The sequence below is a fragment of the Microcaecilia unicolor genome, chromosome 13 (genome assembly GCF_901765095.1).
Source record: "Microcaecilia unicolor chromosome 13, aMicUni1.1, whole genome shotgun sequence".
NCBI lineage: Eukaryota > Metazoa > Chordata > Amphibia > Gymnophiona > Siphonopidae > Microcaecilia > Microcaecilia unicolor.
Window position 1 is genome coordinate 92,505,417 of NC_044043.1, and position 13,309 is coordinate 92,518,725.

A 13,309-nucleotide genomic window follows, 5' to 3' on the forward strand; every position below is an offset into this window, starting at 1 on the left:
GAATTTTGGACAATATTTTTATATCCACATTAATTAGTGAAATCGGTTGGTATGAATCTGCCAAATCCGCACACTTGCCATGCTTTGGGATTAAAGTAATCAGAGCTGTATTTGCGTGCTGTGGAAAGACTCCCAGTAACACTACCTCAGTATAATAACTCATCAATGGCTTCAAGAGAGACAGTTAAAGCATTTTATAAAATTTGCCCCAATAGCCATCTTCCCGGGGTGCAGTACAAGCCTTCAGTGAATTTTTAACTAGTTGCAGTTTCTTACCTGAAATAGGTTTATTCTGTTAGTGCAGTGCTTCTGGGGCCTTATCTAGAAAATTGCGCATGGACTCATTCATATGAAACTCAGGAGCCGCATAGAGAGAATGAAACCGAGCTAGGAATTGAGCTGATATTCAAAGGCATTCATGAGCTAGGAGGATCTGTATAATCTGATCAGCGTGCGTGGTATGGATCCCTGTGGAATCTTTTAGTACTGATATCGCCTGAGACCCCCCCCCCCCCGCTCCAGGCCTTAACCTCATAGGCCAACAATTTCCCCGATTTATTTCCGAATGTTTAGAACCTATACTTTCTGTAGAGAAGACCTCGAGTAGTGTGCTCATGAATTAGGGTGTTAAGGGATGTCTGCATAGACAGCAAAAGCTCCCGATTTTAGGGGGTTGGATTGTGAGCTTATTGACGCTTTTACCTTTAACAGTTGACCTTTTGCAGTTGTCGCTCCATCCGAACAGTACATGAAGCTATTATTTTATTTCGGAGACAAACAAACGCAATAACCTCTCCCCTCAGCTGTTTCAAATGGACCCAGGAAGAGACACATTAATCAACATGGGTGGAATTTGTAGTTTTAACGCCAGCTGGTTTCTATTGCCTCTGACGCAGCCTGTACTTCTGGTGAAACACGGCTATGTCAGGCACTTGATTGTAGGTCCTGGGAGCTTTAAACAACCAATTAAAGACTATTGGAGAAAAGCAAGGTCTGCTCTTTTCTTCTAAACTAAATGTATGCGTAATCTGTTTAGCAGCCAGTTATCACCAGTAAATAGAAGTTGTTGGCCTTCCCTTATCGGGCGATAATTATATGGGTAATATCTGACTTCTGAGCAATTTAAATTGTCCTGTACTATACAGATAAGCAAATTAACGTGTTCGCCAATTGCCTTTGAATATTAGCCCAATTCTGTTCTGGTTCATGGGTGTAAGTGTGTCTCAGTCCACCCTACTGCTACAGTCAGTTGTTTCTGTCAGCAGGGATATGAGACTCTGGATTACAACTAAAGAAGTGGCTGTTTTTTTTGTTACCCGGTCATTATGATGGTAAGAAGATCCAAGATGGTCTCCCTTCCACACAGGAGATCAGCCATAGCTGAAGTGTTGAGCGCCATCTTGCTCTGTAATGCCTATTGCTCTTTACTTCAGGCAAGCAGTCAGATAAGTCCAGCAGTTGCTCTCCAGATGTGTTAAGAGTAACTGGAATTAGAACTGGAAATGCCTAAGGGAATTGGCATGTTTGCTGAAGGGGGTAGTTGCACCTGGACTAAAACACATTTTTGCCAAATACCTCCCTGAAGCCCACAGACAGGTTATGGGGATGTGTTATTTAACTTGTGGTTTGGAAAAACAGCCACACATACTACCCAGACAGCTTTTACCTTTTTTAAGTATTTTCATTGCATCCTTTAGGAATTTTATATGATGGATGTTGAAAGAAGAATGAGGAGATGTAAGATCTATATATATATTGGCCTGTGCAGAATGAGGCATACTTCCTTCTCAATTCAAGAATGAGTTTGTGGTCAGAAAGTGAAAAGGGATTTATGATACGCTGAAACCTTCTGCTCAGTGTGCTGCTGCGGCTAGGAAAGCAAATAGAATGTTGGGTGTTATTAGGAAGGGTATGGAGTCCAGGTGTGCGGATGTTATAATGCCGTTGTATCGCTCCATGGTGCGACCGCACCTGGAGTATTGTGTTCAGTACTGGTCTCCGTATCTCAAAAAAGATATAGTAGAATTGGAAAAGGTACAGCGAAGGGCGACGAAAATGATAGTGGGGATGGGACGACTTTCCTATGAAGAGAGGCTGAGAAGGCTAGGGCTTTTCAGCTTGGAGAAGAGACGGCTGAGGGGAGATATGATAGAAGTGTATAAAATAATGAGTGGAATGGATCGGGTGGATGTGAAGCGACTGTTCACGCTATCCAAAAATACTAGGACTAGAGGGCATGAGTTGAAGCTACAGTGTGGTAAATTTAAAACGAATCGGAGAAAATTTTTCTTCACCCAACGTGTAATTAGACTCTGGAATTCGTTGCCGGAGAACGTGGTACGGGCGGTTAGCTTGACGGAGTTTAAAAAGGGGTTAGATAGATTCCTAAAGGACAAGTCCATAGACCGCTATTAAATGGACTTGGAAAAATTCCGCATTTTTAGGTATAACTTGTCTGGAATGTTTTTACGTTTGGGGAGCGTGCCAGGTGCCCTTGACCTGGATTGGCCACTGTCGGTGACAGGATGCTGGGCTAGATGGACCTTTGGTCTTTCCCAGTATGGCACTACTTATGTACTTATGATTTATGATACTTTATAAAATGGCAACATTTTGAGTCCTGATGTTTTGATGGGAAATGCACATACTTGTAAAGGTGCAGCAGTTGTCACTACAAAATAACTGGTGTTTTCTTGGGGAAGAGGCAGTAGGAGAGGGAGTGTGGGCAGGCTGTGGTAAAAGTGTTGTGGGGTGGGGGAGCAGTATTCACAAATGAAGGTGTACAGTGTTGTAGCCTTAGAGCCTGGAATTCTTACTGGCCAAAAGCAGTAATAAACATTCGGACAAGATTGTAATCTTCTACATTATGCTTTTAAAGTTTCAGCATCAGTAGCACAAACCTTACTTTAACATTTTTAGACCATTATATCATTGTCAAGATCTACATTTTGTAAATTCATCACCTGCGAAGCTCCAGAAGTGCAGGAAATGTGGAAACTTTGACTGGGCTTTGCAGTTTACAAAGCAGCGGTTGCTGGGTTCTCATCTGTCCCAGTCTTCATCCGGGCAAATGGCTGCCATAATGTGGAAAGATTCAGAAATCCAGCCTGGCAGTGGCAGAGTAGCTTTCAAATAGCATATTGGGATTTGGAGCTTTATTAATACTATTTGAGTCATTAAGTATACAAAGGGTGGCTAGAATATTTCCATGTGTACGATGTTAGTTCTGGCAGGATCCTCTTTGCTAGGCTTTATGTGGTCTCCAGTACAATTTTAGTGCATTCTTAAAATGCCCTTAGAAGTCTTTCATGCAGAACTCTATATAATGTGAACCACATCAAAATCATTGCTTTTTCTCGCTCCCCTGTTTTTAATGCTAGGAGGGTCAAAGGCCAGTAGGTAAGAAGATCTTCGTTTGCACTTGTTTTGTTTTTCTTGTTGGAACACAGTTATCAAGGAGCAGGGAAATGTGGGGAGGCACTGAATAGGAATAAGCTCTAAAAGAGTCTTGGTCACTACATCTTTGTTCGAATTGACCCATTAAAGTTTGAAATTTTGTTTTGGGTGTTTCTCTCTCTTCATAGCAAAGGACTGAAATACAAAACAACTTACGCAGCCGGCTTCTCCTACATAAGCGCACAGGTATGGAATGGGCTCCCAAAAGCTGTGAAAACATCCACGACCACTTGAACTTCAGGAAGTCACTGAAAACCTACCTCTTCAAAAAGGCCTACCCCAACGACCCCACGTAACCCTCTTCACCTACCAACACAGCATGACTATGATCGAACAGGACATCACGCAATCTTCATCCATTCCGACCCTCCACTTATAGCTCATACGATCACTGTACAACTTTGTATTTGTTATCCACCGACTGGGCAAACGCCTTTGACGGTACTATGTAAGCCACATTGAGCCTTCAAATAGGTGGGAAAATGTGAGGTACAAATGCAATAAATAAATAAATAAATAGTTGTACAGTACCTCTCTATGTTTCCTTGAGAGTCTCAAGTGATAGTGGACTGTGCTGTGAAAGCAACTGTGTGTTCTTTTGGTGATGGACCTTTGGCTTTGGTAGCAAAACATTATTTGTTTATAATGGCTCTGAAGAAACCCTATGTTCAGTTTTTTTGTGATTTTGAGTTAGGAGGGACTTCCGGTTCCTCCTCAGGTTAAGAGGCTTATGGTTGCCATCATTTGTGTTGGATTATTTGTAGTAAATAATTAGCAGATTTTAGTACACACAGCTTCAGCTTTAGAAATGTTAATTTCTTTCTTCATCTCTCTCTCATTCACCCCTGAATAATTCACTGCTGAGTCACTTTAAAGTTGAAGTAACAAAACATCTGTTTACTCACAGTTTGTAGTTAGATTATAATCAGACAGGCTTATATATACATATTACTATACATTTGTATTATCAGCTCCTTCCATGTGCTTAGATGGTAATGGATGCTCACACCACCATAGATCCTCTCAGGTTAGGAGAGATCATGAGCTCCATGTGCTCCATGTGCTGCATCTGCTGTGTCTGCTGTGTGTAACCCCCACAGGAAGTTGCATAGCTGTGTGACCTCTCTAAGTAATTCACATCAGAGGTCACAGAGTAATCACAGAGAAATAATAGGTGACAGGCAATGCATGCAAAATACAATACATTCCAACAAACCCCTTCTCATGCATAACTGTCATGCAATTATTTATTCATACAAAGTCCAAGCTTTATACGCAGATTCACAAAATGTTCTCTGGGTAACGGTTTGGTCATGATGTCAGCTGTCATCTCACTGGTGTGACAATAGTGTAGACTGATGACCCCTTCTTTCGCCAACTCTCGCACGTTGTGGTATTTCGTTGCGATGTGCTTGGTGCGTGACTGAACCTTGTCATTCTGTGACAGTCGGATGCAGCTCTGATTATCTTCCATTATCTGGATTGGTCTCTTTTCAGCTATTCCGAAATCCAGCAAAAGTTTTTCAATCCACATCAGTTCTCTGCACGCTTCCGATACGGCCACATATTCAGCTTCTATAGAAGACAAACTCACAATACTTTGTTTATGACTGGCCCATGAAATTTGTACATTTCCATACATAAACACATATCCACTTGTGGATTTATAATTAGAATGATCCCCTGCCCAATCTGAATCACAGTAACATATTAGTTTTGGATTACTATTGGCTGAAATCTTTAATTTACAATCAATGGTACCCTTTAAATACCTTACCATCCTTTTAACTGCAGTCCAATCTGATTTGGTAGGTGAGCTGACCCTTCTGCTCAAAATTCCTACTGCATTTGCTATATCAGCCCTGTATGTGGTAGCTAGATATAAAAGCTTACCTATGGCTGATCTATATTGGATGTTATCTGGTAAAGGTTCTCTTACTGTTTCATCCTTCAGAAAATCAGTGATCATGGGAGTGCTTACAACTTGGGCATCTTGCATACCTAAACTTTCAATAAGCTCATTTATTTTCTGCTTCTGGCTTAGAAGATAAGAACCATCATTTTGTTTCTCAATTTCTATACCAAGATAGTATGACACATTACCAAGTTCTTTTATCTCAACATTGTGGTTTAAACATTTTACAATGTCCTTGTACTCTTGCTCACTTTTGCTTGCAATGAGCAGATCATCAACAAAAGCTAAAATGTATGCATATTGTCCATTTGTGCACCTAGTGTACAAACATTTATCTGCTTCACCTTGCTTAAATCCTAAATTTGTCAATATTTCATGCAATTTTTCATTCCAACATTCTGCACTTTGCTTTAATCCATAAAGACCTTTGTTTAATTTACACACTAGCTGTCTTTGTTTTGTATTTATGAAACCTGTTGGCTGTTCCATGTACAAGTCTTCAGTTATATCTCCGTGAAGAAACGCTGTTTTCACATCAATGTGGTTGACTTGCATGCCTTTTGAGACTGCAATGCTCAGAAGTGTTCTGATTGTCGTGTGTTTCACTACAGGTGCAAACACTTCATCAAAATCTTCTCCATATTTTTGAAGATATCCCTTTGCCACTAATCTGGCTTTATACCTTTCCACTTTTCCTTGTGCATTCCTTTTTAACTTGAATACCCATTTGCATCCTATAGCTTTCTTGCCAGGAGGTAATTTTGTAAGAATCCAAGTATTATTTTTATCCAATGCATCAATTTCTTCTTGTGCAGCTTTATGCCATTCAGCAGCTTCTTCTGCTGACATTTTCTCAATCTCATCCCATGTTAAGGGCTCTTGAGCTTCTGCTGACTTTGTTAAGTAAGACAGTCTTGGGGGTGGAACACCTTTGTTTTCCCTGGATGAGCGTCTGACAACAGGTTGGTCTGACCTTTCCGCATCCTCTAAATCTGAGAGTCCTTCTCCAATTGATTCCCCTTCTCCAACTGTACTGTCTTCTTCAATGATCCTTTCTGTGTCTGTTTCCTCTGCCTGTTCCTCGTTAGATACAGGTGAGTTGCTTTCAGACATCTGCCTTGGTATGGCATTTATATACACTGGCATGTCTATTATGGTTCTAGTTTCATATTCTGGATGATAAGGCTCATCTGGGATAATCCAGCCTTTATCAACCCTTTTGTTTTCATCAAAATATGTAACATGTCTTATGCCAACAATGCCAGTTTTCAGATTCAAATTCTATATCCTTTGTGTCCTGGAGCATAGCCAACTAAAATGCCCCTTTCTGTTGTGGAATCCAGCTTATGCCTTCTTTGCTTTGGTACATGAGCATATGCTGTACTTCCAAATGTTCTTATGTGTGACAGGTTTGGCTTCCTACCATGCCATGTCTCATGTGGTGTGCGCTCAGCGCCTTTAGTTGGCATTCTGTTTTGTAGGTACACTGCTGTGAGAATGGCTTCCCCCCATAGTCTTTTAGGGAGATTGCTATCTGACGGCATACATCTGGTCATTTCCACAAGTGACCTAAATTTTCTCTCTGCAACAGAATTTTGCTCTGGTGTATAAGCTACTGTTGTGATATGCTGAATGCCTTCTTGTTCTAGAAATGTGCGCATGCTTTGTGAAGTGAACTCACCACCATTGTCGGTCTGAAGAACCTTTGGTTTTCTTTCAAATTTATTGCTCACCATGGCTACGTATTTCTTCAGCATGTCTGTGACTTGACTTTTTTCTTTCAGCAAATAGGCCACACAATATCTAGAGAAATCATCCAAGAATATCAGCACAAATCTGTTATTTCCCAATGATGGGATATTAAATGGTCCACATAAGTCACTGTGTATTAAGTCCAGTACTTTATTACTCCTATTTCCTGTGTATGCAGGAAATGAGGGTCTCACACCTTTTTGAGTAACACAGTCTATGCATTTCTCCATTTTACCAGCATCTGCACTTATCTGAATGCCAGTGGCCAGTTGCTTACTGTAAAGATCCTGGATCACCTTAGAATCACGATGTCCCAGGCGGCTGTGCCAGATTTCCAGACTACATTTACCATCATTCTTCCTTACTTGCGCCATATGTGAGGCTTCACCTGAAATGTTCAGCTTATAAACATCATTATGCATAAAAGCTTCAGCATACACTTCATCATTTTTAGAGATTGTGCACTTACTGTTTTCAAAATGAATCACAAATCCCTTCTTATCTAATGTAGATACACTAAGCATATTACAAACTGCTTGGGGAATATACAAGACATCACTTACAGGAATTTCTTTAACTTCATTAGACACTTTGCATTTTAAGAATCCAATACCTTTTGCTTGGATCTTAGCAGTCCCTGCGTTTGCAGTTTTAAGAATACCTTCCTCTGGACACATTTCCTGAAAGAAATCCTTACAATTGGTTAAATGGCATGTGCTCCCCGAATCCAAAATCCAAGTACTTTCATTTGAATTATTATTTACCATAGTCAAAGATTTTTCTGCCATTAGAAAGCCCTTGTGTTTATCTTTGTCCTTCATACATTTCCTGGTTTGAAAATTCTTTAGTTCCATTGGCTTAGGTGAGCTAGAGGGAGTGTTTTGTGTTTCCTTACACCATTTAGATACATGTCCCTCCTTTCCACATGAGTAGCAAATCAGCTTGCCCTTGGGTGGAGTTTTCCCATAGCTCCGCCTTCCTCTGTTCTTTGCCCAGAAATTTGTTTCATTTCTCTCTGACTTGCTTTGAGAACACATCTCCTCAGAATCATTTATTATGCATTCCTGCCTTAGTTTTGATGTTGCCTGTTCAAAAGATTGCCCTTCAATGGCCTCATTTACAGACCTAAAAACATCAAACTTCTTTGATAGTGAGGTAAAAGAAATGCTCTTTTCAATGCATCACACATGGGAATTCCAGAAAGTTCTAGCTTTTGAAATGAAGACATAAGATGCATAATGTGATCATTACATTTACTTTTATCCCTTAATTTGGTTTCATTCAACTCTGCCAGCCAAATTGGTTGCTGCTTTGCATATGTAGTTGCATACATAGTTCTCAGTTTATATAAAATGTCCTTTGGTGTATCTTTTCCCTCCACTAATATGGCTTGTTTCTCTGAGAGAGCTTCCAAAAGCATGCACTTCACATAATAGTTTGCATTGTCCCATTCAGCCATATTTTCAGCTGTTCTGTCTTGGTCTAAGCATATATTTAATCTTTTTGCTCGAAGGAGACATATGAATCTTAGTTCCCACTGCCGATAATTAAACTCAGTTAATTTAGGCACCTTGAGAGAATAGAAAAATGGTGAATTTCTTCCCTCAGCCATTTTCTTAGCCTTCTGTCTGCTGTGTGGGGGGAGAGAGAGACAGACTGAATCTTTCCTTTAAAACTTAAGAGAAAAATGTGGCCTTTTTTTCTGCCTGGTAATATTTCTCTTCTTTTTCAATTCCTGGGCCCTGGGCCCATAACCCTTTTGTTGGATTATTTGTAGTAAATAATTAGCAGATTTTAGTACACACAGCTTCAGCTTTAGAAATGTTAATTTCTTTCTTCATCTCTCTCTCATTCACCCCTGAATAATTCACTGCTGAGTCACTTTAAAGTTGAAGTAACAAAACATCTGTTTACTCACAGTTTGTAGTTAGATTATAATCAGACAGGCTTATATATACATATTACTATACATTTGTATTATCAGCTCCTTCCATGTGCTTAGATGGTAATGGATGCTCACACCACCATAGATCCTCTCAGGTTAGGAGAGATCATGAGCTCCATGTGCTCCATGTGCTGCATCTGCTGTGTCTGCTGTGTGTAACCCCCACAGGAAGTTGCATAGCTGTGTGACCTCTCTAAGTAATTCACATCAGAGGTCACAGAGTAATCACAGAGAAATAATAGGTGACAGGCAATGCATGCAAAATACAATACATTCCAACAATTTGAAGGTAATTACTTCAGTTATTGCTTTTCTACTAATTTCCACTAGCTAACAGCCTGACGTATGTACAGATAACTGGTGGTTGGGGGTTTAAAGGGTCTACGGTTCTAGCCGTCGTGTTTCCCTTGGAAATTTTACAACTTTGGAGTACTTGCCTCTGCCGTATTTAGCACATCCTACTGTAGAAATGAATGGTATAGAAAGTGTATTGAAAAGGGTAAGTGCACAGCTAGTTTGAAAATGTAGAAAATAAGGACGTTTTAGTGGTTCGGATAAGTTTCTGGAAGACAGTTCCATTCATGGTAATTAGCCAAGTGGATGTGAGCTACAGAAAAGGAATCAAATGTATTCATTGATGTAGGTTGGCCACTGTTGGAAACAGGGTGCTGGGTCCATGAACAATTGTTCTGACTAAGGATGGCACTTCCTATGTTCTTGGAACAGAAAGAAGAGCAGAATGGAGGTGTTGATTTGCATGGAGATAGACTATCAGGCATTCAACAATATAGTGCCAGAAGATATCACACTGTATCCTACCTCATATACCACAAGAGTCCAAAATTGTCAAATGACAGTTGCAAAATGTAGTGCAGATCTTTTTTTTTTTTTTCCCTGCACACAGCAAACAAAAAATAATAAACTGGATTGGAATTTTGTAAACTTGTTGTAACCAACTGATGCGAGACCCTGTGTGCAATGCAAAAGCATAACAATCCTATGACACGTGTTTCAAGATCTGTTACAGAAGTGTAGAAAGGCAGTCGCAGCACTGAACAGGCATGCTGTAATAGACCCAGTAGATGATGATAGACTGTGCCAGAGTAAGGACTTAGCTGGCCAGCTCCCAACAGACGTGACTTGATTGTGAGAACGTGGTAATGTGCGTTTTCTGTTTGGTATTTAAATCAAAAGCTTGATTTCATGTAGGATGAGCAAATGTTTATCACAGCCTATGCATACATTTCTAGCAAGCTCCAGTGAGTAGGGACTATCTACAGTGTGTCTCTGTACATCTGATTTGCATTAGCAAGCGTACCCAAACAACCTGACTTAAACTTACAACCCACCCGCACGACTCCTGCTTCAACGATGATTATATTTTAGACCATGTCTCCCAAGCTCCTTCATGCCCAGTCTTTTCTTTACCTTCCTCCCTATACCACATCCCTCCCAATCTCTTTTCTTCTGCTTATCCTACCTTTGTTGCACCTTTCTATGTTCAACCCGCATATTTTCAAGGCCTCTCTATTACTATGTTTACTACAGTTTGTAATATTCTCTTTACAAATCTTTGTAATTCCATTTACTATTTACTATGTAAGCCGCATTGAACCTGCTATGTGTGGGAAAGCGCAGCGTACAAATGTAATAAAATAAATAAGTTATACAGTTGATCTCTGTGAACAGCAGGAAAAGGCAGCCATACATAGGTGAATTCATCGCTTGACGGCGCCAGTTTGGATCTGCTCGCTAGAACCCAGAAAAGTGTGGAAGACCATTCTAAGCATGTGTGAACTTGCCCACCTGGTACTAACTGCTACTAAAGCACCCATGTGCCAGTCTGTTTCATCCGCTTCTAGCCTACAGATGGATTCTGCGCCTTCTGTTGATGCTGGATTGTAAATACTCAAAACCTAAAGACAACCCCAGACTAAAGGACAAGACTGACCCCACGTGAAAGCCTGGTTAAAAAAGAAAATACCTACAATGAGGGAAAATATGGCACTATCGGACTCCTTCCACATATGTATCCGGTGCCTGGGGCTGCAGCATGAGATCGCGCCTTGCTCAAAGCACCGCTGCATGTCTGCGAGTTCTGAAGAGTAGGAGCCACCTTCTTAAAGAACTGGCTTACCTTGTCACATCAGCACTTATGCCTCCCCGGCCCCACCTTCAGCCGATAATCCCGACCCGGCTTCTCTGTACATCTGATGTGCATTATACCGATGATAATAGCACCCCTGACTTGTGAGACTGTGAAAAGTAATCAATGGCAGCTATACAGAAAGGCACCTTAGGAAGCAGCTAGAAGTCATAAGATATTGATTAGAGTACACAGATCCAGGACCTTGTATCGGGTTGTAATTGGTTCTTGGTGGTTCTGTTATTTCCTTTAATGGGGAATGAGAGGCAAGCAAGCTTATGGGAGAGAGCCTCCCATAAATGTTTTCAGCATTAAATATGTGAGTTTCTGGTTCTTGTCTAATACTGCAGATATATTGTCAAAGACTAGTGCAAAGCAATTAGATCAGCCAGAGACAGGCTCTTGAATTCTTGGCACTTTCCACCTAAATTCTGCTCCTCATAAGGAATGAGGTGGTAGATTAATGGAACAGCTTCCTCATGGGAGGTGGTGCTTGGAGCAAAGTGTGTAATGGAATTGAAGGAAGCATGGGGCAAGCCCAGAAGGTCCTTAGTGGTGGAGAAATAAGGATACAGCCAGAGATGAAGTAAAGTCTGCGGTATTGTAGCAGGTAGGGAAAATGGGCAGGCAAGATGGATCTTAAGCTCTTGGTCATCAATTTTCATGTTTCCAAGAGGTGATTTTCCTTTACCCTTTAGCGACTCAAAAACTTCCAGTGTAGTGAACTTATGTCAACTTTTTATGTTTTTCATATCCAATTTATCTTAAAATCCAAGCAACAAAAAGAATGAAAATAGAATACTTTTCATTTTAAACCTAGCTGTATTTGGTGTGCTCAGGTCCAGGGACGGGAATACAGAAGGAATGCCACCTGGCAGCCCCTTTAAGTGCACCAGCACCAATGAGGGTTCCCCTTCCAGCCCAGTAAATAGTGCTTGAGAGTAACCAAAGTATCAACAAGAATGTCTCTGGGTATTTTATAAGCATACTAACACTCAGTGGTACTCAAGGTTTTGTGTATTTCCCACACGTTGGAAGTAGTGAACTAACTACAGCTTTGTTTGTCCCAATACTCTTAGGGCATGGAACAAAACCTCTGTCCCCCCCCCCCCCCCCCCCCCCCCCCCCCCCCCCCCCATATTCACACAGTGCAGTCACTTGACACTTGTGGTTAGTGCCCAAGGCATAGACTTACAGGTATGCTTAACCTGTACATAATTCCTAGAAACTGCACACATGCAATACATGCGCTTGGTGCGTGAACTGCAAACATGCACATTTCATAAGATACAGGAAACACAGTTGGTGTTCACATCCACTTGCGTGTGTCTTTTTAAATGTTGCTTAACTAGCCGAAAAAGGAAAAGATGCGCTAAGTCAGAGATGAAAGCTGAGGAAAACTGACATATAAATCCTCCATCTACTATCTCCCTGCTCTCTTGGCAGCATTTATGGCTGCTCTGCTGAGCTTAATTGAAGTCAGACGGTGTACTGCTGGGCTTTGTTGATCACCTCAGTGGATGGGCATAGCAATATTTTGTATCTGGCTTTTTCATTTGTTTTAATCGTAGTTCAAAATAACTTTGTTCTCTGTCAGTAATGCCCACATGTGCTGTCTTGCAGGTATTTTGAAGGGGGGGTATCCTCTGTGTACCTTTGGGATTTGGACCATGGCTTTGCAGGGGTTATACTGATCAAGAAAGCTGGCGATGGCTCAAAGAAAATTAAAGGCTGCTGGGACTCGATCCATGTTGTGGAAGTTCAGGTAAGATAGCGGAGCTCATGAACAGAGAAACGGCAAACGGCAAGGTCTCTGCTGAGCCTAAACCAAGCACAGGTGTTCTTCCAGACAATGCCCCCCAGTGTGTTCAGAAGAAAGTGCTTACAGCTCAAGCTGTTCTTAGCTGGAAAATACCCTGAAGTGATTTGGAGAAAGATAAGTCAGAGTGGTAATCAAAAGTATGCTCCCAAAGGGACTGAAAGAAAGACTTCATTCTGTGCCTGCATGTTCTTTATTAAAAAAAAAAAAAAAAAGCAGCAGACGGGCAGTTCATTAGGCAGGAAAATAGGGAGTTGGGATGGAGGGGTACACCGT

General features: G+C 41.0%; 1 protein-coding gene across 3 annotated transcripts in view; it reads left to right on the forward strand.

Moving 5' to 3' along the window:
* CAPZB (capping actin protein of muscle Z-line subunit beta) overlaps nt 1-13,309 on the forward strand; it is a 111,736-nt gene that overhangs the window by 63,186 nt on the left and 35,241 nt on the right. For all 3 annotated transcript variants that reach the window (XM_030222299.1, XM_030222297.1, XM_030222298.1), the window contains exon 5: nt 12,838-12,979. In XM_030222299.1, coding sequence (XP_030078159.1) covers nt 12,838-12,979 — 142 coding nt within the window. The remainder of the gene's footprint in view (nt 1-12,837; nt 12,980-13,309) is intronic.